The 27777-nt window shown below is 40.0% G+C and overlaps 1 protein-coding gene across 14 annotated transcripts in view; it reads left to right on the top strand.

Moving 5' to 3' along the window:
- The window catches only part of LOC115201715 (calcium-activated potassium channel subunit alpha-1), a 192796-nt gene that overhangs the window by 124184 nt on the left and 40835 nt on the right, over positions 1 to 27777 (top strand). For all 14 annotated transcript variants that reach the window (XR_003879796.1, XM_029765556.1, XM_029765549.1 and 11 more), the window contains exons 6-18: positions 6373 to 6448; positions 8326 to 8401; positions 10299 to 10469; positions 13263 to 13354; positions 15698 to 15808; positions 16347 to 16452; positions 17670 to 17752; positions 19648 to 19717; positions 20027 to 20182; positions 20590 to 20699; positions 21480 to 21548; positions 24555 to 24641; positions 26364 to 26440. Coding sequence is in view for 13 of the 14 variants with exons in the window: in XM_029765556.1 (XP_029621416.1) it covers positions 6373 to 6448; positions 8326 to 8401; positions 10299 to 10469; positions 13263 to 13354; positions 15698 to 15808; positions 16347 to 16452; positions 17670 to 17752; positions 19648 to 19717; positions 20027 to 20182; positions 20590 to 20699; positions 21480 to 21548; positions 24555 to 24641; positions 26364 to 26440 (1284 nt within the window). In the remaining variant the exon portion in view is untranslated. The remainder of the gene's footprint in view (positions 1 to 6372; positions 6449 to 8325; positions 8402 to 10298; positions 10470 to 13262; positions 13355 to 15697; positions 15809 to 16346; positions 16453 to 17669; positions 17753 to 19647; positions 19718 to 20026; positions 20183 to 20589; positions 20700 to 21479; positions 21549 to 24554; positions 24642 to 26363; positions 26441 to 27777) is intronic.

Raw genomic sequence — 27777 nt, 5'->3', positions numbered from 1 at the left:
AGACCTGCTTCCATTTCATCTCCTACTGGGGTAGTACCTGCTTCCATTTCATCTCCTACTGGGGTAGGACCTGCTTCCATTTCATCTCCTACTGGGGTAGGACCTGCTTCCATTTCATCTCCTACTGGGGTAAGGCCTGCTTCCATTTCATCTCCTACTGGGGTAAGACCTGCTTCCATTTCATCTCCTACTGGGGTAGGACCTGCTTCCATTTCATCTCCTACTGGGGTAAGGCCTGCTTCCATTTCATCTCCTACTGGGGTAAGACCTGCTTCCATTTCATCTCCTACTGGGGTAAGACCTGCTTCCATTTAATCTACTACTGGGGTAAGGCCTGCTTCCATTTCATCTCCTACTGGGGTAAGACCTGCTTCCATTTCATCTCCTACTGGGGTAGGACCTGCTTCCATTTCATCTCCTACTGGGGTAGGACCTGCTTCCATTTCATCTCCTACTGGGGTAAGACCTGCTTCCATTTCATCTCCTACTGGGGTAGGACCTGCTTCCATTTCATCTCCTACTGGGGTAGGACCTGCTTCCATTTCATCTCCTACTGGGGTAGTACCTGCTTCCATTTCATCTCCTACTGGGGTAAGACCTGCTTTCATTTCATCTCCTACTGTGGTAGTACCTGCTTCCATTTCATCTCCTACTGGGGTAAGACCTGCTTCCATTTCATCTCCTACTGGGGTAGGACCTGCTTCCATTTCATCTCCTACTGGGGTAGTACCTGCTTCCATTTCATCTCCTACTGGGGTAAGACCTGCTTCCATTTCATCTCCTACTGGGGTAGGACCTGCTTCCATTTCATCTCCTACTGGGGTAGTACCTGCTTCCATTTCATCTCCTACTGGGGTAAGGCCTGCTTCCATTTCATCTCCTACTGGGGTAGGACCTGCTTCCATTTCATCTCCTACTGGGGTAGGACCTGCTTCCATTTCATCTCCTACTGGGGTAGTACCTGCTTCCATTTCATCTCCTACTGGGGTAAGACCTGCTTCCATTTCATCTCCTACTGTGGTAGTACCTGCTTCCATTTCATCTCCTACTGGGGTAAGACCTGCTTCCATTTCATCTCCTACTGGGGTAGGACCTGCTTCCATTTCATCTCCTACTGGGGTAGTACCTGCTTCCATTTAATCTCCTACTGGGGTAAGACCTGCTTCCATTTAATCTCCTACTGGGGTAAGACCTGCTTCCATTTCATCTCCTACTGGGGTAGGACCTGCTTCCATTTCATCTCCTACTGGGGTAGTACCTGCTTCCATTTCATCTCCTACTGGGGTAAGGCCTGCTTCCATTTCATCTCCTACTGGGGTAGGACCTGCTTCCATTTCATCTCCTACTGGGGTAGGACCTGCTTCCATTTCATCTCCTACTGGGGTAAGGCCTGCTTCCATTTCATCTCCTACTGGGGTAAGGCCTGCTTCCATTTCATCTCCTACTGGGGTAAGGCCTGCTTCCATTTCATCTCCTACTGGGGTAAGGCCTGCTTCCATTTCATCTCCTACTGGGGTAATGCCTGCTTCCATTTCATCTCCTACTGGGGTAAGGCCTGCTTCCATTTCATCTCCTACTGGGGTAAGACCTGCTTCCATTTCATCTCCTACTGGGGTAGGACCTGCTTCCATTTCATCTCCTACTGGGGTAGGACCTGCTTCCATTTCATCTCCTACTGGGGTAAGACCTGCTTCCATTTCATCTCCTACTGGGGTAGGACCTGCTTCCATTTCATCTCCTACTGGGGTAGTACCTGCTTCCATTTCATCTCCTACTGGGGTAAGGCCTGCTTCCATTTCATCTCCTACTGGGGTAGGACCTGCTTCCATTTCATCTCCTACTGGGGTAAGGCCTGCTTCCATTTCATCTCCTACTGGGGTAAGGCCTGCTTCCATTTCATCTCCTACTGGGGTAAGGCCTGCTTCCATTTCATCTCCTACTGGGGTAAGACCTGCTTCCATTTCATCTCCTACTGGGGTAGGACCTGCTTCCATTTCATCTCCTACTGGGGTAGGACCTGCTTCCATTTCATCTCCTACTGGGGTAAGACCTGCTTCCATTTCATCTCCTACTGGGGTAAGACCTGCTTCCATTTAATCTCCTACTGGGGTAAGGCCTGCTTCCATTTCATCTCCTACTGGGGTAAGGCCTGCTTCCATTTCATCTCCTACTGGGGTAGGACCTGCTTCCATTTCATCTCCTACTGGGGTAAGACCTGCTTCCATTTCATCTCCTACTGGGGTAAGACCTGCTTCCATTTCATCTCCTACTGGGGTAGGACCTGCTTCCATTTCATCTCCTACTGGGGTAAGGCCTGCTTCCATTTCATCTCCTACTGGGGTAAGGCCTGCTTCCATTTCATCTCCTACTGGGGTAGGACCTGCTTCCATTTCATCTCCTACTGGGGTAAGACCTGCTTCCATTTCATCTCCTACTGGGGTTGGACCTGCTTCCATTTCATCTCCTACTGGGGTAAGGCCTGCTTCCATTTCATCTCCTACTGGGGTAAGACCTGCTTCCATTTCATCTCCTACTGGGGTAAGACCTGCTTCCATTTCATCTCCTACTGGGGTAGGACCTGCTTCCATTTCATCTCCTACTGGGGTAAGACCTGCTTCCATTTCATCTCCTACTGGGGTAAGACCTGCTTCCATTTCATCTCCTACTGGGGTAAGACCTGCTTCCATTTCATCTCCTACTGGGGTAAGACCGTAAGACCTGCTTCCATTTCATCTCCTACTGGGGTAGGACCTGCTTCCATTTAATCTCCTACTGGGGTAGGACCGTAAGACCTGGCTAGACAGTGTAGGACATTATTAGTAGGATGTAATATAGACCCAGAGGTTGTTTTTCTGTGCCTGGTCCAAAAACTCCTCCACTGCCGGCCACCATGTCAGTTGGAGAAAGAGAGAGGGGGAGAGAGCTCAGGTCGGGAATTTCTCTAACATCAATACAAAAATGAGCATGAGGAAGTGAGACACTGACTGGTTCATGTTGTATTTATAGATTATACATATTTGATTTACTGCAGCGTCTTTTATCTGTAATGTTTTTGTTACCAAAGGCAGGGAATATTTCACGTTATTGTTTACTCTTGGGGCTACGGTTTAGCCAACGAATTTGACAGATCAATGTGATTTTTTTATTTGATAGAAAATGTTTCAATTCCGTTCAACACCTCATGTGCAGTCAGTCGCATTGCATAGCGGGCAGCCTATCAGAAGAGTTGGAGGCATGGCCTATTGGGGGCGGGACTTCCAGTTTGTTATTTCTGACCACCTGTCATTCCAGGTAATGTGCTATGTTTTTTTAATATAATTATATGTTCACTGCCAGCTCTGAATCTTCAATGACATAAAGAGCCTAGAAAGGTTTCCATTGATCAGACGGTCACCATTTGGTTACAATATTGTACCCATACTGTAAAAACATTCTGGTTGTTTTTAATAGTAATTTACTGGCTGCTTATTCAAATCAAATCAAAATTAGCTGTAAGCATGGAATTAGAATAGAATGGACATGAACCTCCTTAGGATGGAATAAAGGGCAGCCGTTTTGTCCAGGGACTTGGTCAACCACGGTTTGCCAGTGCTATGATAAGATATTGTGTAAAATAATGAATTTGATGAATTTATCTCCACTGTTATGTTTGTTAGCTAGCTATAGCCAGTCAGTTTTAGAGGAATGATTCCATAAATGTTTCTAATTAACTGCCAATATGCCAACATTACATTCAAACAAGGGCTCCTGAGTGGCGCAGCGGTCTAAAGCACTGCATCTCTGTGCTCGAGGCGTCACTACAGACACACTGGTTCGATTCCAGGCTGTATCACGACCAGCCTTGATTGGGAGTCCCATAGGGCGGCGCCCAATTGGCTCAGCGTTGTCTGATTTTGACCAGTGGGTAGGCTGTCATTGTAAATAAGAATTTGTTCTTAACTGACTTGCCTGGTTAAGAATGTATATATATATTTTTTAATGAAATAAAAACAAAGCAGTCAATCCACAGTCATACACTGGCTGAAATCAGTTGATGATAGGACTTAGATAAGTTGGAATTAGTGATATTGTGTCATATAATAGCACTCACAGCTTTCCAAAAAAACTCAAATTTAGACATTTATTGTCTGTTTACATATATTTTAGAGGCTATTTATACAGAAAAAGTGTATAAAACCCGTATAAACTGTATTTATAATTATTTGACAATATTTTAGGTTGACAATAATTATATTACACAATAGAATACTTATACTTTCCTGCATAAATAAAATCAGGATTAAGCCTCTACTGCCATTAATTCCAATTAGACTGGTTTGGATTTCTCCCTGAGCGATATAGCTGCCATTTTCACTGCATTCTGGAACTTTGAGGTTTCATAACATAGCCCTTCTAGTAATTTAATAGGTACAGGGCCTCCCGAGTGGCGCAGCTGTCTAAGGCACTGCATCGCAGTGCTGAGGTGTCACTACAGCCTTGGGTTTGATCACAGCTGGCACAGCGTTTTCCGGGTTAGGGGAGGATTTAGCCAGATGGGTTTTCCTTGTCTCATTGTGCTCTAGCGACTCCTTTTGGCAGGCCAGGTACCTACAAGCTGACAACGGTTGTCAGTTGGATGGTGTTTCCTCTGACACATTGGTACAGCTAGCTTCCAGGTTAAGCAAGCAGTGTGTCAAGAAGCAGTGTGGCTTGGCATGGTCGTGTTTTGGAGGACGCATGGCTCTCGACTTTCGCCTCTCCCGAGTCCGTACGGGAGTTACAGCGACAAGACTGGCTGCCAGTAAATTACAGTGCAGTTAATGTGACAGTGTTATGTAAAGAAAGTGTTTCGAGCCATTTTTTTCATGTTATGGAACCAACTTAATATTTGATGAACATGAAATGAAGAAATGTAAGAAATTTGGATAAGTTATTCCTAAGTGAAAAATCTACTTGGTATATATATTAGTGAGTATTTATGTTATTTAACCAAAGGGGAAATTTGGTTGAGTGAAAAAAATAGGTTACAACTTGAAATATCGGTTTGTTAATAATCAAATATAACAGCATAGAATCATATCTTTGGTATCGACACATTTAGTTTATTTCAATTGAGAACTAATTTACTTGTAACCAGTTGACACATTTTGTTGTAGGTTGATCCCAAGAGTAATTTGTTTACAGTGCAGGATTTAATCAGAGTGAGTCATGAACACCATGGCACACAGCTCTAGTGCTGGTAGAGTACATGTAAGAGGTTTTAGTGGCCTAGAATTGTGCATTATTGGAATGTTTTTTTAATAACTTTCTGGGATTGACACAGTCAACACATTTTTGTTTTGAGGGCATTTCATTCACTTTCCAAGTTTATTATGAGTTACATAATCTGATGTTATAATTTAGGGATTTATGGACAATAATCATTGAGAAAGGAGGAAAATACAATTATAAAACAAATGTAAATAATTATTCTCAGTGACACAACATTGACAACACAGTAAACTTACGTCTACAGTGCATCTGCTGTAGTACACAGTTATCCCCAGCAGGGTATTGTGGGATTGAAATACAGTTGCATGCCATACTGAAACCGTCTTCAGTGCTGTAACAATAAGCAATTAATTATTTCACATCCATTTGTTGGATGATCAGATTATACTCTGTGTGTGTGTGTGTGTGTGTGTGTGTGTGTGTGTGTGTGTGTGTGTGTGTGTGTGTGTGTGTGTGTGTGTGTGTGTGTGGCACAGACCTTTGAAGGTAATGATGCAACAGCTTGTGGCAATTCACCTTTGACCTTGAGCTCTTGGAAGGGTACTTAGATTAAAAAAAATGATGGCTACAAATGTGGGATTATTTGACGTCATGGCTGTTGACCCGTCTAAACTGGGCCGGTCCACCTGTCTTTGGTCTGACTAATCCAGGTTTTCATCTCTTGCTTTTTCACTCTTTTAGTCCTTTTAGTAATGAAAAATGATTCTGGTAGATGCTTGTGCTTTGTGATTTAGTGAGTCTCCTGAGATTAAAACTCTGTACGAGATATTGGCATTGTATTTATTCCTCAGAAGATTCTTTGATGCAGACTGTTTGTTTTGAATAAGGTTTTTAAAAACTTTTTGTTGTTGTAGTTTCTGCTACTTGTTTCACTGCTACTGTTTTGAGAGGCCTGTCCCTTGGTTGTGCTTTGGTGCTGCTATTTTTCTATTGGCTCTTTAGTTTGTTATTAGCCATGAGTCCATTAAAGATTTTAAAGATGGATGAAGGCTTAAAAGGTATGCAATTTGGTTTGCTGTGATTTTACTTGCTTTACTGTGTACAGGCGAATAACAATGACTTGATGTAAATAACATGTGCAAAGAATTCACTCTGAGTAACTTGTACTTTTCTCTTACACAGGCTTACGTTTTTTAAGGGCCTTAAGATTGATACAGTTCTCAGAAATCTTACAGTTTTTGAATATATTAAAAACAAGGTAAGTGCATTTTAATTTTCTCCACCTTCAGTGTATTCAGATGAAGTAGAATTAGATATGTATTAATTCTAATTAGTAGTATTTCAAATATTTGCATGCGCTATGTTATGACAATGTTTGTAATTCTGACTTTTTGTGATGAATATTGACACAGTTTTACAATTATACAATACATTTACTGGCGCTTCTGATACTACGGGCTTTTTAATGCACAGCGGGTACTGGACATGTGTTAAATATAGAACTTCATCTCAGAACTTGTGCAACTTTGATCCAACTTTGTTATTGGATCAAATATTTTTTGTTATTGACAGCTAGTCAAGTGAGCATGGCCTACTTTCAGTCCTGCTGGATTACTAAGGGAACAGTTTGGTATATTTCTGTCATATTTGGGGAATAAAATAATTTACCGTATTATATTATATTGTACTGCTATGATAACAAGCAAATCATATATTTCACTTTTAAAAACTAAAGTGATTACATGTTTGGTATTGTTCTTTAGGATGTATAACATATCCTATATTCCATTTTTCTTCCATTCCAAATTGATTCTGAATTGATGATTCTGCTGTTGGAAACCTATTAGACATCATGCAGCATTCTGAATTATATCATTTACCCTACTGCTTAGAATTAAAGCTTGTGATGCACAGATGTCAGGAAGAGCTTATAGCTCAACAAAATGCTTTAGAATAATCCCCAGACTCATTAACTGTGATGAAGGTAAGGGCAGAGAAGGACAGAACAAACAGTGCATAAATGGGCTGGGGCCAGGCCAGACTAATACTGGACAGGACAATGCAAGTCACTGTAACATTACCTTAGGAATATACAGTAAAGACTGTAATATTACCATAGGAATATACAATAAATACTGTAATATTACCATAGTAATATACAGTAAAGACTGTAATATTACCATAGGAATATACAGTAAAGACTGTAATATTACCATAGGAATATACAGTAAAGACTGTAATATTACCATAGGAATATACAGTAAAGACTGTAATATTACCATAGGAATATACAATAAATACTGTAATATTACCATAGGAATATACAGTAAAGACTGTAATATTACCATAGGAATATACAGTAAAGACTGTAATATTACCATAGGAATATACAGTAAAGCCTGTAATATTACCATAGGAATATACAGTAAAGCCTGTAATATTACCATAGGAATATACAGTAAAGCCTGTAATATTACCATAGGAATATACAGTAAAGCCTGTAATATTACCATAGGAATATACAGTAAAGACTGTAATATTACCATAGGAATATACAGTAAAGCCTGTAATATTACCATAGGAATATACAGTAACGACTGTAATATTACCATAGGAATATACAGTAAAGACTGTAATATTACCATAGGAATATACAGTAAAGACTGTAATATTACCATAGGAATATACAGTAAAGCCTGTAACATCATAAAATTGTTGTTTTGTTGCTGTTACATAATATTGTGGGTTGAGCAGCTCAGTGTGTAACCAGCTATCAGCCTTTATCCCAAAGGAGGTTCTGCAACCACCTATTTATCCTTTATCCTAAAGGAGGTTCCGTAACCAGATGTCATCCTTTATCTGAAAGGATATTCTTTAAACAAAATCCCCTTTTAGGCACTTATAGTGCAAGGGAATATAGTAACAACTGGAGAAACCAAACTACTTTTTGTTATGTTCATGACTATATTACCGCACTGTTTTGACAAACAGGTCAATTAAATTGCTACTGACATTTTATTACCAAATATGGATCTTGTACTCGTACACTTCTTTTAAGCGTTCACAAGGCAGGTCTTTTGGTGTTGAACACTATCAATGTTCATTGATATTGTCTGGCTCTCTTGTTTTCAATAGCAATTCCATAAAACTGGTGAACTTGTGTTCAATCTTCATAAGCACATGGCTAACAGCTGCAGGCTTCATACATTTGGTGAGTTACCCAGCACCATAAAGGCGAAACAGAAGAACTATATGATTATAAATATTCAGTCTCTGACACATCTAACAGACACCAATTTAAGTAAAGTATTGTACAACCTAGCCCCTTTAATACTGCAGTGAGCTAAATCAGGGTCAAACAGAGTGCTTCTTGGTAATCTTTGATATAGAAACACCGGATTTTCAGAAGGTTTAAAAAAAAATAATGTTTATTAATTAGGAAATTGTGAAACATATGAATTACATTCCACCCATGGCGCCACTAGAGGGAGGATTGGTAATTTGACTGCAGGAAAGGGATACAGACATATCCTATAGAGATATAGCTGCAGAGATATCCTACAGTGATATAGCTACAGAGATATAGCTACAGAGATATAGCTACAGAGATGTAGCTACAGAGATATAGCTACAGAGATGTAGCTACAGAGATATCCTACAGAGATATATCCTACAGAGATATAGCTACAGAGATATAGCTACAGAGATATAGCTACAGAGATATCCTGCAGAGATATAGTTACAGAGATATAGCTACAGAGATATCCTACAGTGATATAGCTACAGAGATATAGCTACAGAGATATAGCTAAAGAGATATAGCTACAGAGATATAGCTACAGAGATGTAGCTACAGAGATATAGCTACAGAGATATCCTGCAGAGATATAGTTACAGAGATATAGCTACAGAGATATAGCTACAGAGATATCCTACAGTGATATAGCTACAGAGATATAGCTACAGAGATATAGCTACAGAGATATCCTACAGAGATATAGCTAAAGAGATATAGCTACAGAGATATCCTACAGAGATATAGCTAAAGAGATATAGCTACAGAGATATAGCTAAAGAGATATAGCTACAGAGATATAGCTACAGAGATGTAGCTACAGAGATATCCTACAGAGATATAGCTAAAGAGATATAGCTACAGAGATATCCTACAGAGATATAGCTACAGAGATATAGCTACAGAGATGTAGCTACAGAGATATAGCTACAGAGATATAGCTACAGAGATATCCTGCAGAGATATAGTTACAGAGATATAGCTACAGAGATATCCTACAGAGATATATCCTACAGAGATATAGCTACAAAGATATAGCTACAGAGATATCCTACAGAGATATAGCTACAGAGATATCCTGCAGAGATATAGTTACAGAGATATCCTACAGAGATATTCTACAGAGATATAGCTACAGAGATATCCTACATACAGTACTGAGATATCCTACAGAGATATAGCTACAGAGATATCCTACAGAGATATAGCTACAGAGATATCCTACAGAGATATCCTACATACAGTAGATATTCTACAGAGATATAGCTACAGAGATGTCCTACGGAGATATAGCTACAGAGATATCCTACAGAGATATAGCTACAGAGATATAGCTACAGAGATATGCTACAGAGATATGCTACAGAGATATAGCTACAGAGATATCCTACAGAGATATCTTACAGAGACATCCTACAGAGATATAGCTACAGAGATATCCTACAGAGATATAGCTACAGAGATATTCTATAGAGATAGCTACAGAGATACAGCTACAGAGATACAGCTACAGAGATGTCCTACATACAGTAGATATCCTACAGATATATTCTACAGAGACATAGCTACAGTATTTGATGCATGTTATAACTGTGGAATATGTATGAGTCTGTTTTCAAAATGTGTAGGGCCTCTAGATGGTAGCATAGTCATTGCTTCTGAAAATGTGAAAGTTCCTTACAGTTCTGAAGACAGTACATAATTGATAAGGTGTGAGTAACAAAGTAACTACGAAATAACTGAGTAAGTAAGTAATAAATCAGATGAGTGACTTCCTCTCTTTCAATATCCAGTATTGTGACCTTTGTTCTAGGTGGAAAACTCAGGGGATCCTTGGGAAAACTTCCAAAATTCCCAGTCACTTTCCTACTGGGAATGTGTCTACTTACTGATGGTTACTATGTCCACTGTGGGCTATGGAGACGTGTATGCCAAAACTACCCTGGGACGACTTTTCATGGTCTTCTTCATCCTTGGTGGTTTGGTAAAAAAAAAATCCCTCTTATTTTATTCATACCTATCCTGCTTATATCCTTCATGCGTACGATCACACTTCCAGCCATCACGATACCTATCTACTGCTGCCCTTACCAACCGCTGGCAAGTCTGTGAACTTCACAAGCCTATTGAAATCAAAGCTCTAGTGTTGTCTTGTAGTTTATGTTTTTCTGTTGCTGAGTTACCCATGGCTGTTTATTATTGTCAAATCCATTATATTTGTAAGTATTATACGCCTATAGTACTTATTAAATAATAATTGTACTGAAAGTATACACATTTACATGTATTATTATATTTTTGAATAGTTTTATTTCTTGAGTATATACTGAATTGCTGTATGGTTCAAAACTGAGTAAGATTGGTTTTATAATTCCCACTGTTATCTAAAGTAATGTGTGGTTTCAGATCACTCAATGCCCTGAGGTCCCCTCCCCCAAATTCCAACAAACACAGTGAAAGGAGTGATCTATAGACCAGCGTGATGGTCAACATGGCACATCAGTTAAGACCAGTAACACACAGCAGACCCTTAGCATGATGCAACCAAAACCATTCAACTATTAGGGTGTTGATTTGACTTGATTATTTCTATTTAGGGATAACAATGGAAGAAGGCTTAGTTCAGACAGTAGTACAGTACTACAGTAGTTCAGACACTAGTACAGTACTACTACAGTAGTTTAGACAGTAGTACAGTACTATAGTAGTTCAGACAGTAGTACAGTACTATAGTAGATAGTTCAGACAGTAGTACAGTACTACAGTAGATAGTTCAGACAGTAGTACAGTACTACAGTAGTTAGTTCAGACAGTAGTACAGTACTACAGTAGATAGTTCAGACAGTAGTGCAGTACTACAGTAGATAGTTCAGACAGTAGTACAGTACTACAGTAGATAGTTCAGACAATAGTACAGTACTACAGTAGTTCAGACAGTAGTACAGTACTATAGTAGATAGTTCAGACAGTAGTACAGTACTACAGTAGTTAGTTCAGACAGTAGTACAGTACTACTACAGTAGTTAGTTCAGACAGTAGTACAGTACTACTACAGTAGTTCAGACAGTAGTACAGTACTACAGTAGTTAGTTCAGACAGTAGTACAGTACTACAGTAGTCCGTTCAGACAGTAGTACAGTACTACTACAGTAGTCAGTTCAGACAGTAGTACAGTACTACAGTAGTCCGTTCAGACAGTAGTACAGTACTACTACAGTAGTTAGTTCAATCAGTAGTACAATACTACAGTAGTTAGTTCAGACAGTAGTACAGGAGAACTACAGTAGTTCAGACAGTAGTACAGTACTACTACAGTAGTCATTTCAGACAGTAGTACAGTACTACTACAGTAGTCATTTCAGACAGTAGTACAGTACTACAGTAGTCCGTTCAGACAGTAGTACAGTATGACTACAGTAGTTAGTTCAGACAGTAGTACAGTACTACTACAGTAGTCAGTTCAGACAGTAGTACAGTACTACTACAGTAGTCCATTCAGACAGTAGTACAGTACTACTACAGTAGTCTGTTCAGACAGTAGTACAGTACTACAGTAGTCAGTTCAGACAGTAGTACAGTATGACTACAGTAGTTAGTTCAGACAGTAGTACAGTACTACTACAGTAGTTAGTTCAGACAGTAGTACAGTACTACTACAGTAGTTCATACAGTAGTATAGTACTACTACAGTAGTTCAGACAGTAGTACAGTACTACTACAGTAGTCAGTTCAGACAGTAGTACAGTACTACTACAGTAGTTCAGACAGTAGTACAGTACTACAGTAGTCAGTTCAGACAGTAGTACAGTATGACTACAGTAGTTAGTTCAGACAGTAGTACAGTACTACTACAGTAGTTAGTTCAGACAGTAGTACAGTACTACTACAGTAGTTCATACAGTAGTATAGTACTACTACAGTAGTTCAGACAGTAGTACAGTACTACTACAGTAGTCAGTTCAGACAGTAGTACAATACTACTACAGTAGTTCACGGAAAGGCCTTTCCTTCATCTCTGGACATTGTGCCTGAGTATTATCAGTGACATTACCAATTTGATGATTACCAATCACTCTCCTACCCAAGTTTAGTTACATTTATTATATAGTTTATATACATGTATACAATAATGTATATCTCTTATGCACACTTTGTATATACTGTAAGTTTATACATTATATTACAAGTCAAATTTAAGCATACACAAGGCCTCAAATCTATTGGATAAACACGTTTTTCAGCAAATTTAAATTTGCAGATATGTTACGGTAGGCTGTGCTATTCAAATCAACCTGGCATAAGTGTTTGTTGGACAAAACATGGCATATAAGGTTTTTTTCTTCCTTTTTATTACTTTCGACTTTTCCAATCACAGATTGGCGTACAGTGTCAACTGTGTCATTTTCCTGCTTTTTTCCTAACTTAAATATCCGAAAAAGCTAGTTAAGTAAAATTTCCTGACATTTTTTTCTTCTTCATTGCTTATCATACTTTTATCCCCCTAGAATCTGAATATGATAACATTTACATAATTTCAGATTTTGTTCTAACTTTTACTATAATGTAGTAATCTGACTTGTTCTATCCATCAACTATTGTATCGAGAGAAATTTAAAAAAAAAATTGCAAATTTTCTATTCTATTCTTTTTTCATAATTTTTTTTCTAGAATTTTCAGATTTTACGGATATATTTGAAGCAAAAATAGACGCCCTGCTCTCTCTCTCTTTGCCTATCTTTGTTTTAGTCTCTTCTTCTGTCTCCTATCTTCTCCTTAGGCCATGTTTGCGAGCTACGTCCCTGAAATCATAGAGTTAATAGGAAACCGCAAGAAATATGGTGGTTCCTATAGTGCTGTTAATGGGAGAAAGTAAGTATTACTGGGAGGCTCTACTGCCTCTGCCGCAGTAGAATCGTCCTCTGCATGCCCTTTTCTTTCTCTGTTCCATGCATGTAGGCCATGTTTGCTCGCTACGTGCCAGAAATTGCTGCTCTCATCCTTAATCGGAAGAAATACGGAGGGAGTTATAACTCGACCCGAGGCAGAAAGTAAGTCAAACAAATAAACAAACAAAACAATGATTCTAAAAGGTGTGGTTTTGGTGTGACTTCTCAAATTGCCCCCCTCTCCTAAAGAGGAGTACCAGTAATTATTCTAAAATGTTTTATATTGAAAAGTTTAGACCTTTTTTAAAATATATATTTTTTAAAGTCACACAGGTGACTGGAGAGTTTGGCCATGAAAAGCTTATGCTCTTGCTTTGTACCGGTATTTGTATGCTAGCCCTCGTCGTGTCAAAAGCATTATTTGCTATATGCTTGAACGTTTTACTCATTTATTTACTAGAATGCTTACATGTTTGTGTCTGTGTTTTGTGTTTGCCGGTCACATGCATCTTACCATCCACCACAATGCGCATGTTATTGTTTAGTATTATTTGTTGGGGGCACGTAAGGTCAGGACTGATTCCAACTAGAGCCGTAGTCATTTTATATAGCATTTCTAAATTCATGAATATATTGAATTTTTAACATTATATGTTCTATCTTAATGACAGAGATGATGTCATTGAAAATACTTCACAATTTAAAATAAAAAAACAGTGACTAGTGTCTTAAGTGTCCTAGGAAACAGACTTACAAAACGGGACTAACCTTCAGTTAAATAATCAGCTAATCTAAATCTAATTTATTCCCAGATTATTTAAAATGAATGTTAATAAAGTGGTCTAGCTACCTACCTTCTGTGTCTTTTTCATGTCCACATACGCTCTTCCATGTTTCTCGCTTGCTTCCAGTTTACTTTAATTTCCTTGTTTTTTTTGTCTGGTACCACCAGTTCATTTGATTTCCCTGCTACATTCCTGGCCTTAATCTGCAGTCAGACCTACACCCTAAGGGGCCAAATACTACCTTGAGATGTGTGCTCATAACTCAAATTTCCATGCAAATCTCCCATTGACATCAATCAATGAATGATTATATGCAGAAATTCAAGTTACACACGTGTTTCTCAAAGTACAGTAGGATTCTGCCCTTAATCCCTGGATGCCTCATCCCTCTGAACAAACTCCTCTTGGCTCGTTTTTACAATATTTTTTGTTGTTTAATTTGTTGTGGATAATTTTTTGGGACTTTCTTTTAGTCAAGTCTCTTCAGCCAGCGTCTGATATGGTAATTTATATTTTTTTAGTCAAGTGTCTATAGCCAGCGTCTGTTTTGGTAATTTATTCTCTTCTCCTTTCTTCTGCATTCTGAAGGATGTGTATTTCTGTTTCATGTGAATATTCTTATCTCTCAGTCCTACTGTCCTAGTATATTCCCCTTTTTCATACCTTTTCATATACAAATATGAATACAATTTATCTGTAATATTCACATAAAGACCCAATTCTATAACGTAAACAAGATACAATATGATAAATAAGAAATGTAATAAGATACACAATGTTCGATTTATTTCAAAATCATGTGCAGTATGTGAGAAGTTGTTAGTATAAATGACTTGTATCTACATCTTCAAACCAATACGTTTGGTACAATATGTGATGGAACTGACCATTGCAATAACAGCTTAAAGAAATGCCCTTCTTAACCCTATCGTGAGTTTTATCTCACGATGAAGAGTTTATCTCACAATCCTGCGGGTACTATCCTATAGCAGGGATACTGTCTGATGGAAAGTTACCCCCACCCGTGGAGACAACATGAATCTAAAGATAAGCTCTTTCCTGGATTGTAGAATGTAGCAATCGCATCATAATCTCTAACAAAGGAAATTGTCGTTATTTTTAATCTGTTAGTGGAAAGCCAGAATGCTCTCTGCTCTCTGATTTTTTTCCTGACCTGTCCTTCAGGTCTTACATAGGACGGACTGTACTGTCTGAAGGGCTTTAGTACTGTCAACTGTTCACATAACAATGGACTCCTGTTCATCAAAGAACATGTACTTTACAAACCAGGGAGAATGATCTGTTGTTTGGTAATAAACAGTGGGCTGGCTGTGTGTGTTGTCTACACGGAAACCAACTTTTTCAGGTCTTTTTAAAAAAATAATTCTGTCCGATCCAACGTACGATTTCATTTTATTTTCAGAGTCAAGAAAGAACGTGAAACATCCGTCAGCAATCCATCAACATCTTTGTTTTGGCTGCAGCTTTTAGCAAACCTAAGTTTAAATCTTATGACTATTCCTGGATCTTATTTCCTATAGGCACATCGTGGTCTGTGGTCATATTACCCTTGAAAGTGTGTCCAACTTCCTTAAAGACTTCCTACACAAGGACAGGGATGATGTCAATGTAGAAATTGTTTTTCTCCATAAGTAAGTGTACCATGTTTTTTCCTTACACTTTTACGGGCCAGTTTCCCGAACCCAGATTAAACCTAGTCCTGGACTAAAAAACATAAAAAACAATTGAAAGTCCATTGAAAGTGTGTTTTATTCCAGGACTATGGGTTTAATCTGAGTCTGGGAAAATGGCCCCAAGATTCATAACAATACTGAGTGTTTCAGAGAAGGAAAGGTAATAGCAGCTCCCAAAAGGTCGTTGGGGTCATTTTTGGGAGCTGCTACCACTTTTCCTTGTTTTGGAATACTCAGACTCTACAATGACTATATCCTGATAAGCACCCAGACCCATGGAAACCGTGGAAACCGTTGGTAGAGCCAACCCGTTGCATCATTAGAATAAATTACACTTCAATTACTACACAATGAATTGCAATTTTGACTTGCTGAGGAGGAGACCTCACTCAGACCCCTAACATTAATACAGGTCTCCTGTCTGTCTCAGAGTACACAACCTAATCTTGAGGTGGAGGCCTTGGTTAACATTAACACACTCTACTTTCTATCCCAGTATTTCCCCTAATCTTGAGCTGGAAGCCTTGTTTAAACGGCACTTCACCCAGGTGGAGTTCTACCAGGGATCTGTTCTCAACCCGCACGACCTGGCCAGAGTCAAGGTAACCGGCCTGTTTCAATGACTATGAACCTACCTGACTCATTCCTTACAGCTGCTAGCAGAGCAAACGGCCTCAACAGTGCATCTCCAACCAACTCTTCAACAACTATTCCAGGTCCTTATTATACAAGTAAATTTGGTCACTCTTCCAATACGGTTACCTTTATGAAGAGTTACAATACGGTTACCTTTATGAAGAGTTACAATACGGTTACCTTTATGAAGAGGTACAATATGGTTACCATTATGAAGAGTTACAATACGGTTACCTTTATGAAGAGTTACAATATGGTTACCATTATGAAGAGTTACAATACGGTTACCTTAATAAAGAGTTACAATACGGTTACCTTTATGAAGAGTTACAATACGGTTACCTTAATAAAGAGTTACAATATGGTTACCTTTATAAAGAGTTACAATACGGTTACCTTAATAAAGAGTTACAATACGGTTACCTTTATGAAGAGTTACAATACGGTTACCTTTATAAAGAGTTACAATACGGTTACCTTTATGAAGAGTTACAATACGGTTACCTTAATAAAGAGTTACAATATGGTTGGTTACCATTATGAAGAGTTACAGTATGGTTACCTTTATGAAGAGTTACAGTACCATTACCTTTATGAAGAGTTACAAATCGGTTACTTTTATAATTGTTCATTTTTTTAACTTTCAAACATTCATTGACACTGCCAGGTAAATCATTGAGATTGATAAAGGGTAAATAAATAGGATAAATACGACAAGAACATAGTACTTTGTTAGAAGTTAGAAATGAACGCTCTGTGACGTATGATAGCTACTGTTCATAGCTCTGAATGAATGTAGTTGTGATCTCTTTGATTCTGCTGTGGTGTCTTTAGAGGGAGCACCAGGGTGGTTGGTATCTGTCTAATGTCCTGAGTCTCTCTGCTTCCCAAATGGCTCCCTATTCCCCGTACATTTGACCAGAGCCTTATGGCCCATTGGATGCCATTTGGGACTCAGAATCTGTCTGTATAGAGTCAAGTCTTAATCTACTCTCTGTCATCCCTCAGATAGATTCAGGTATTATCTCTGTCATCCCTCAGATAGATTCAGGTCTTATCTCTGTCATCCCTCAGATAGTCAGGTCTTATTTAGTCACTCTATCATCCCTCAGATAGATTCAGGTCTTATCTCTGTCATCCCTCAGATAGTCAGGTCTTATCTAGTCTCTCTATCATCCCTCAGATAGAGTCAGCAGATGCCTGTTTGATCCTAGCTAATAAATACTGTGCAGACCCTGATGCTGAGGATGCTTCCAACATCATGAGGTACAGAGACAACTTTATCAACCTATTGTGTTGTACAAATATACATTGCGAAGAAATGGTTGATTTACAAAACATATTACATTTACTATCCCATTGAAACATGACTAGAGGACAAAAATTATGCTTGAGAGCATGTGAATACAGTTGAAGTGGGAAGTTTACATACACCTTAGCCAAATACATTTAAACTCAGTTTTTCACAATTCCTGATATTTAATCCTAGTAAAAATCCCCTGTTTTAGGTCAGTAAGGATCACCACTTTATTTTAAGAATGTGAAATGTCAGAATAATAGCAGAGAGAATGATTTATTTCAGCTTGTATTTCTTTCAGCACATTCCCAGTGGGTCAGAAGTTTACACACACTCAATTAGTATTTGGTAGCATTGCCTTTAAATTGTTTAACTTGGATCAAACGTTTCAGGTAGCCTTCCACAAGCTTCCCACAATAAGTTGGGTGAATTTTGGCCCATTCCTCCTGACAGAGCTGGTGTAACTGAGTCAGGTTTGTAGGCCTCCTTGCTTGCACACACTTTTTCAGTTCTGCCCACAAATTTTCTATAGGGTTGATGTCATGGCTTTGTGATGTCCACTCCAATACCTTGACTTTGTTGTCCTTAAGCCATTTTGCCACAACTTTGGAAGTATGCTTGGGGTCATTGTCCATTTGGAAGACCCATTTGCGACCAAGCTTTAACTTCCTGACGGATGTTTTGAGATGTTGCTTCAATATATGCACGTCATTTTCCTCCCTCATGATGACATCTATTTTGTGAAGTACACCAGTCCCTCCTGCAGCAAAGCACCCCCACAACATGATGCTGCCACCCCCGTGCTTCTAGGTTGGGATGGTGTTCTTCGGCTTGCAAGCCTCCCCTTTTTTCCTCCAAACATAACATGGTCATTATGGCCAAACAGTTCTACTTTTGTTTCATCAGACCAGAGGACACTTCTCCAAAAAGTACGGTCTTGGTCCCCATGTGCAGTTGAAAACCGTAGTCTGGCTTTTTTATGGCGGTTTTGGAGCAGTGGGTTCTTCCTTGCTGAGCGGCCTTTCAGGTTATGTCGATATAGGACTCATTTTACTGTGGATATAGATACTTTTGAACCTGTTTCCTCCAGCATCTTCACAAGGTCCTTTGCTGTTGTTCTGGGATTGATTTGCACTGTCTCTCTAGGAGACAGAAAGCGTGTCATTCCTGAGCGGTTTGACGGCTGCGTGGTCCCATGGTGTTCATACTTGCATACTATTGTTTGTACAGATGAACGTGGTACCTTCAGGCATTTGGAAATTGCTCCCAAGGATGAACCAGACTTGTGGAGGTCTACAATTTTTTTTCTGAGTTCTTGGCTTATTTCTTTAGATTTTCCCATGATGTCAAGCAAAGAGGCACTGAGTTTGAAGGTAGGCCTTGAAATACATCCACAGGTACACCTCCAATTGACTCAAATAATGTCAATTAGCCTAACAGAAGCTTCTAAAGCCATGACATAATTTTCTGGAATTTTCGAAGCTGTTTAAAGACACAGTCAACTTAGTGTATGTAAACTTCTGACCCACTGGAATCTGTCTGTAAAAATGACTTGTCTCATGCACAAAGTAGATGTCCTAACCGACTTGCCAAAACTATAGTTAACAAGAAATTTGTGGAGTGGTTGAAAAATGAGTTTTAATGACTCCAACCTCAGTGTATGTAAATTTCCGACTTCAGCTCTATGTATTCTCGAGTTATGATAATAGATAATGTACCAAAAATAATTGACTGTTATAACTGACTGCCATACAATATGCCAATGTCAACTCTAAAGTTCCCTTAGCAAGAAAACTGTGTTACTACCGAGTCCAAGATTCTGTAGACGGGATCTTACATTGTTTCTTCTAACAATACCTCTCAGGGTGATATCCATCAAGAACTACCACCCGAAGATCAGAATCATTACCCAGATGTTGCAGTACCACAACAAGGTGTGTACAGTACAACCACTTCAGAGTGCTACTTATTACACTGTGTCATTAAACTCCAGCGGAGGCAGGAGAACATGAGTTCTCTACTGATGTTCTTCCTGCACCTCAATTATATATATATATTTAGGGTTGTAAAATTCTGGTAACTTTCACAAAATTCCCAGGTTTTTCCAGATTCCCGGAATCAGAATGGATTGAGAGGACATTCGGAATCCTCCAACCAGGATTTCTACAAAGCCTGGGAATTTTGGGACAAACACCAACATTTTGGAACCCTAATGTCTCTGCATCTTTCCTGCGTGTCCCCAGGCCCACCTTTTGAACATTCCCAGTTGGAACTGGAAGGAGGGTGACGATGCCATTTGCCTTGCTGAGCTGAAGCTTGGCTTCATAGCACAGAGTTGTCTGGCTCAGGGCCTCTCCACCATGCTGGCCAACCTCTTCTCCATGAGGTCCTTTATCAAGGTACATGTTGGGGAGACCTAAACAGACTGTAATCGTTAGGTCGCTGGTTCAAATCTGTCTCGAATGACCAGGAAGAGCTGGAGATTATTCCACTTTTCCACAGGCTTTTGTACAGCATTGTTCTTCATCCTTTGGTCACACTTTGTCTGTAGGTGCCTGGGTCTTAGTAAAGACTAATGAAGGGAATTTTCAGACTATTTTAATATACAAAGTATTCCATATTCTGACTGTAATTGTAATTTCAGAATACTCATTTTATATTTAAGATAACACCGTAGATGTACCTACACTTACAGGGTTATTTGCTTTATGGTGACTTTGTTAACTTTTTGTGCGAGTTAAATAAAATATGTTATTGATAACATACTGTACCTTTGCAAGCCATGTTTTATCCGTTATTGTTTCAGATTGAAGAGGACACGTGGCAGAAGTATTACCTGGAAGGAGTAGCCAATGAAATGTATACTGAGTACTTGTCTAGTGCCTTTGTGGGCTTATCCTTCCCCACCATTTGTGAGTAAGTATGACACTGTTTTCTGAAGTACCTACTATATCAATTGTATTCAATCACCATCACCCACCTTTCTCTTTCTTTCTCTCTCTACAACTTTCATTCTCTCTATACCACTGTCTCTCTCTCTCTCTCCATCGTTCCCTCTCAACATTCCTCTCTCTCTCTTTCTCTCTCTTTCTCTCTTTCTCTCTCTCTTTCTCTCGCCATCGTTCGCTCTCGACATTCCTCTCTCTCGCCATCGTTCGCTCTCGACATTCCTCTCTCTCTCGCCATCGTTCTCTCTCGACATTCCTCTCTCTCTCTCTCTCTCTCCCTCTCTCTCTCTATCTCCCTCTCTCTCTCTCTCTCTCTCTCTCCCTCTCTCTCTCTCTCTCTCTCTCTCTCTCTCTCTCGCCATCGTTCGCTCTCGACATTCCTTTCTTTCTCTCGCCATCGTTCGCTCTAGACATTCCTCTCTCTCTCTTTCTCTCGCCATCGTTCTCTCTCGACATTCCTCTCTCTCTCGCCATCGTTCTCTCTCGACATTCCTCTCTCTCTCGCCATCGTTCGCTCTCGACATTCCTCTCTCTCTCTCTTTCTCTCGCCATCGTTCGCTCTCGACATTCCTCTCTCTCTCGCCATCGTTCGCTCTCGACATTCCTCTCTCTCTCTCTTTCTCTCGCCATCGTTCGCTCTCGACATTCCTCTCTCTCTCTCTCTCTCTCTCTCTCTCTCTCTCTCTCTCTCTCTCTCTGTCCCATTGATTGTTTAATAATGTTAATGTTTTTGAATGCTCCTCTCCAGACTGTGCTATGTGAAGCTAAAGCTGCTTCTAATCGCTATCGAGTACAAGTCTGATATACGGGAAAGCAGGTACAGTTCAAATCAAATGTATTTATAAAGCCCTTTTTACATCAGCTGATGTCATAAAGTCCCCAACAGAAACCCAGCCTAAAACCCCAAACAGCAAGCATTGCAGATGTAGAAGCACGGTGGCTAGGAAAAACTCCCTAGAAAGGTAGGAACCTAGGAAGAAACCTAGAGAGGAATCAGGCTCTGAGGGGTGGCCAGTCCTCTTCTGGCTGTGCCGGGTGGAGATTATAGCAGTATGTACATGGCTATTATTAAGTCCAGATCGTTCTTCAAGATGTTCAAAAGTTCATAGATAATCGCAGTGGTTGTAGAGGGTGCAACAGGTCAGCACCTCAGGAGTAAATGTAATTTGGCTTTTCATAGCCGAGCATTCAGAGGTCGAGACACTCCTACTTGTGTATTACACATTGTCAATTGTACATCTTGATGTTTGTCAGATATTGTATTGTAAAAATATTGTTGAACAAGTCACATGCAGCCCTATACAGGTTATCAATTTGCCAAGTGTTAACATTTGTGAATTATGACAGAATGGATTCACATTTTATTGTGATACAAAGTGGTATTAAAATGTATTTAATTGTCATTCTTTTGGTGAACGATCTTCACATCATACTCTGCAACTTCTTCAAGCTCTGTCAAGATGTTGGAGATCATGGCTAGACAGCAATTTTCAAGTCTTGAAATACATTTAAATCAAGCAGATTTAAGTCAAATCTGTAACTTGGCCCCTCAGGAACATTGGTAAACAACTCCAGTGTAGATTTGGCCTTGTGTTGTAGGTTATTGTCCTGCTGAAAGGGGAAATCCTCTCCCAGTGACTGGTATAAAGCAGACTGTAGCAGGTTTTCATCTAGGATTTTGCCTGTGCATAGCTCCATCCCGTTTCTTTTTATCCTGAAAAACTCCCCAGTATTGCCGATGTCAAGCATACCCATACCATGATGCAGCCACCACCATGCTTGAAAATAAGGAGGCAGTTACACAGCGATGTGTAGTTGTTGTGTTTTAGTACTTTTGTCTCCCCAATTGGCAGTTACAGTCTTGTCTCATCGTTGCAACTCCCGTACGGACTTGGGAGAGGCGAAGGTCAAGAGCCATGCGTCCTCCGAAACACGATCCCAGCCGAGCCACACTGCTTCTTGACACACTGCTCGCTTAACCCGGAAGCCAGACGCATCAATGTGTTGGAGGAAATACTGTCCAACTGGTGACCGTGTCAGCGTGCATGCGCCCGGCAGGAGTCGCTAGAGAGCGATGGGACAAGGACATCCCGGCCGGCCAAACCCAGACGACGCTGGGCCAATTGTGCACCGCCTCATGGGTCTCCCGGTCACGGCCGGCTGCAACACAGCCCGGGATCGAACCCGCATCTGTAGTAACGCCTCTAGCACTACAATGCAGTGCCTTAGACCGCTGCACCACTCGGGAGGCCCCTATGTTGGAATGGCCCCAAATATAAGGCTTTGTATTTAGGCCAAAAAGTGTATTCCTTTGCTGTGATTTTTGTTGTTGTAGTATTACTTTAGTACCTTGTTGCATACAAGATGCATGTTTTGGAATATTTGTATTCTGTATATTTGTCTTCTTCTTTTCACTCTGTCATTTAGGTCATTATTGTGGAGTCACTAAAATGTTGTTGATCCGTCCTCATCACTGCCATTAAACTCTGTAGCTGTTTTAAAATCACCAATGACCTCATGGTGACGTCCCTGAGCAGTTTCCTTCCTGTCCTGCAGCTCAGTTCAGAAGGACGCCTGCATCTTTGATGTGTCTGGGTGGTTTAATACATAATCCGCAACATAATTATTAACTTGACCATGCTTAAAGAGATATTCAATGTGTGATTTGTTATTGTTACCCATCTACCAATCACTGCCCTTCTTTATAAGGCGTTCGAAAGCTCCCTGGTATTTGTGGTTGAATCTGTCCTTCAATTCAATACAATGGAATTCAATACTTGACTGAGAGACAGGGACCTTACAGATGTAGGGTTAGTCATTCATAAATCATGTCTACCCCTATTATTTAAAACAGAGTCCATGTAACATATTATGTGATTTGTCACAGTTCTGGGGTGACCAGGCTAGTATACAGGTATGGTTGTGCTCAGACTGGTCTGGGGTGACCAGGCTAGTATACAGGTATGGTTGTGCTCAGACTGGTCTGGGGTGACCAGGCTAGTATACAGGTATGGTTGTGCTCAGACTGGTCTGGGGTGACCAGGCTAGTATACAGGTATGGTTGTGCTCAGACTGGTCTGGGGTGACCAGGCTAGTATACAGGTATGGTTGTGCTCAGACTGGTCTGGGGTGACCAGGCTAGTATACAGGTATGGTTGTGCTCAGACTGGTCTGGGGTGACCAGGCTAGTATACAGGTATGGTTGTGCTCAGACTGGTCTGGGGTGACCAGGCTAGTATACAGGTATGGTTGTGCTCAGACTGGTCTGGGGTGACCAGGCTAGTATACAGGTATGGTTGTGCTCAGACTGGTCTAGGGTGACCAGGCTAGTATACAGGTATGGTTGTGCTCAGACTGGTCTGGGGTGACCAGGCTAGTATACAGGTATGGTTGTGCTCAGACTGGTCTGGGGTGACCAGGCTAGTATACAGGTATGGTTGTGCTCAGACTGGTCTGGGGTGACCAGTACCTTAGATCTAATGTTGTTCTCTCTAAGACACCTAACCTTACCTGAATGTTCATTCTCATCCTTGACAGATGGAGGTTCTATATATTAATCATAATCAATCATTACATCATTACAAATTCCCATTGGATGATGCAGTCAATTTCATAATACCAGTGACAACTTTGATTTACATTTGTTTTACAGTGATTCTCATGAGCTACGTTACAGTCACCAAACTCTGTTTGTCCACACCAGATAGTGGTCTTGTCTAAGTGTGTACCATTCCTTGTGATTAGAGCATTAGGATGCTAACTGTCTGTAACAGAATGATTCTCCTCATTGACGACCATCTATTTTTGTTTGTATTTACAACAGCACTCTCATCAACCCTGGGAACCATGTGAAGATGCAGGAAGGAACCTTGGGGTTCTTTATCGCCAGCGATGCCAAAGAAGTTAAGAGGTAGGTACTTGTACAGTGCCTTCGGGAGGTATTCAGACCCCTTGACTTTTTCCACATTTTGTTACATTACAGCCTTATTCTCAAATTGATTAAATAAAAAATGTCCTCAGCAATCTATATGCAATACCCCATAATGACATCACAATACCCCATAATGACATCACAATACCCCATAATGACAACGTGAAAACAGGTTTTTAGATTTGTTTGCAAATGTATCAAAAAATGTACATAAGTATTCAGAGCTTTACTATGAGACTCGAAATTGAGCTCAGGTGCATCCTGTTTCCATTGATCATCCTTGAGATGTTTCTAACTTGATTGGGGTCCGCCTGTGTTAAATTCAATTGATTAGACATGATTTGGAAAGGCACACACACACCTGTCTATATAAGATCCCACAGTTGACAGTGCATGTCAGAGAAAAAACCAAGCCATGAGGTCGAAGGAACTGTCCGTAGAGCTCTGAGACAGGATTGTGTTGGGGCACAGATCTGGGGAAGGGTACCAAAAAATGTCTGCAGCATTGAAGGTCCCCAAGAACACAGTGGCCTCCATCATTATTAAATGGAAGAAGTTTGGAACCACCAAGACTCTTCCTAGAGCTGTCTGTCTGGCCAATCTGAGCAATCAGGGGAGAAGGGCCTTGGTCAGGGAGGTGACCAAGAACCCGATGGTCATTCTGACAGAGTTCTAGAGTTCCTTTGTGGAGATGGGAGAACCTTCCAGAAGCACTCCACCAGGCCTTTATGGTAGAGTGGCCAGAAGGAAGCCACTTCTCAGTAAAAGGCACATGACAGCCCGCTTAGAGTTTGCCAAAAAGGCACCTAAAGGACTCTCAGATCATGACAAACACGATCCTCTGGTCTGATGAAACCATGATTGAACTCTTTGGCCTGAATGCCAAGTGTCACGTCTGGAGGAAACCTGGCGCCATCCCTACGGGGAAGCTTGGTGGTGGCAGCATCATGCTGTAGGGACATTTTTCAGTGGCAGGATTGAGGGAAAGATGAGGGAAAGATTGAGGGAAAGATGAACTGAACGGAGCAAAGAACAGAGAGATCCTTGATGAAAACCTGCTCCAGAGCGCTCAGGACCTCAGACTGGGGCGAAGGTTCACCTTCCACTAGGACAACGACCCTAAGCACACAGCCAAGACAACGCAGGAGTGGCTTCAGGACAAGTCTCTAAATGTCCTTGAGTGGCCCAGCCAGAGCCCGGACTTGAACCCAATCGAATGTCTCTGGAGAGACCTGAAAATATCTGTGCAGCAAAATTCCTATCCAACCTGACAGAGCTTGAGAGGATCTGCAGAGAAGAATGGGAAAAACTCCCCAAATACAGGTGTGTCAAGCTTGTAGTGTCATACCCAAGAAGACTCGAGGCTCTGAATACTTATGTGATATAATTTTTTTTTTTTTTACACATATCAAACATTTCTAAAAACCTATTTTGCTTTGTCATTATGGGGTATTGTGTGTAGATTGAAAAGGGAAAAGACGATTTAATCAATTTTAGAATAAGGTTGTAACATAACAAAATGTGGAAAAAGTCAAAGGGTCTGAATACTTTCCCGAATGCACTGTATGTGAAAGTATTTAATTGTTCTCTGTAGAAAAGACTCAGAAAGCCTCCAAATAGAGTTTGACATCAAATTATGTTAAATTAGTCTTGGACTTACTGATGGTTGGACAATAAAATATGTCTGGGGTGTTTTCATAGGGCACTTTTCTACTGCAAAGCTTGCCACGATGACATCACAGATCCCAAAAGGATAAAGAAATGTGGATGCAAACGATGTAAGTATTTACTGTTCTTTAAAATCAATATTTATTGAGTGTTTTAATGCACGATATTTTAACACAGTGCATACTATACATGTACTATACGTGTACTGTACTTTACTATATGTGTACTATACATGTACTATACGGGTACTGTACTTTACTATATGTGTACTATGCATGTACTCTGCAATAGTATATGTGTACTATACCATACTATACATATAATATACTATACTATAAGTGTGCTATACTATACGTGTACTCTACAATACTATATGTGTACTATACTAAATGTATACTATGCAATATGTGTGCTACACTATACAATATGTCTATTATACTATACATATACTATACTATATGTGTACTCTATTATATGTGTACTATACTATACTATATGTATACTATACTATATGTGTACTATACTATGTGTATACTATACTATAGATGAGTGTTGACAGGAATTTGTTTACAGTCTAGGTTTAAGCAGAGCTGACATTAGCATAAACATTGTAGTGTCGTTGGCTTGTGTCCTAAATGGAGCCATATTCCCTTTACAGTGCACTACTTTGGGGCATCGGTCAAAAGACGTGTAGTATATAGGCAAAAGAGGGTGTCATTAGGGACGCAGACATTGTTCTGACATGACCGACATAGCCACTAAACCAGTTAAGTCCTTTATTAACAATTGACAGGATAAAACCAGTTAACCTCTGCATCTGGAAAGGCCATAGGATTACTTTAAAGGGGCAAATCTGCAGTTCTTATATCCATTTTTAGATTAAGATTCAAATTGACGATATATAGTCCCGTTGATTCTTGAAGAAAATAACTTATAGATGCCTCATGAGCTTAGTTCAACTGACATACCCCATCAGAAACCAAAATATAACACTTGTTTTATTCCTTTGTTTGTAAATAATGTAAATGTTTATAGCCTCAAAATATCATTATAACGATCATTTAGATATCACGGATGGTCAGTCCTTGTATCCATAGCTTTGTTCATGAATTTGAGAGTAGTTACATTTCTCCAGCCCTATCCATCAACTGGTTACCAAAGCTGTGGCAGGGTGAGCCACTTTGTTATTGTTCGAACTGCAGAATGCCCCTTTTAAATAAGCGGTGAGTGCACAAATAACTGTCTATAGAAAATTAATTTTCCATCTATGTTCCAAGGCTGGGTTTCAAATGGGCCCACATGGCCCTGGTCATAAGTAGTGCACTATATAAACCATAGGGAACCATTTGGAACGTACACTTATTCATATTTAATGTAGCGGTCAATGTGATGTTCTGATTTAAGAGCAAGAGGATAAAGCAACATATACCCTGGTCCCAGATGTGTC

This window comes from Salmo trutta, chromosome 10, assembly GCF_901001165.1.
Source record: "Salmo trutta chromosome 10, fSalTru1.1, whole genome shotgun sequence".
In the NCBI taxonomy this organism is placed as follows: Eukaryota; Metazoa; Chordata; class Actinopteri; order Salmoniformes; family Salmonidae; genus Salmo; species Salmo trutta.
This window is presented reverse-complemented; position numbering and strand designations above follow the sequence as displayed.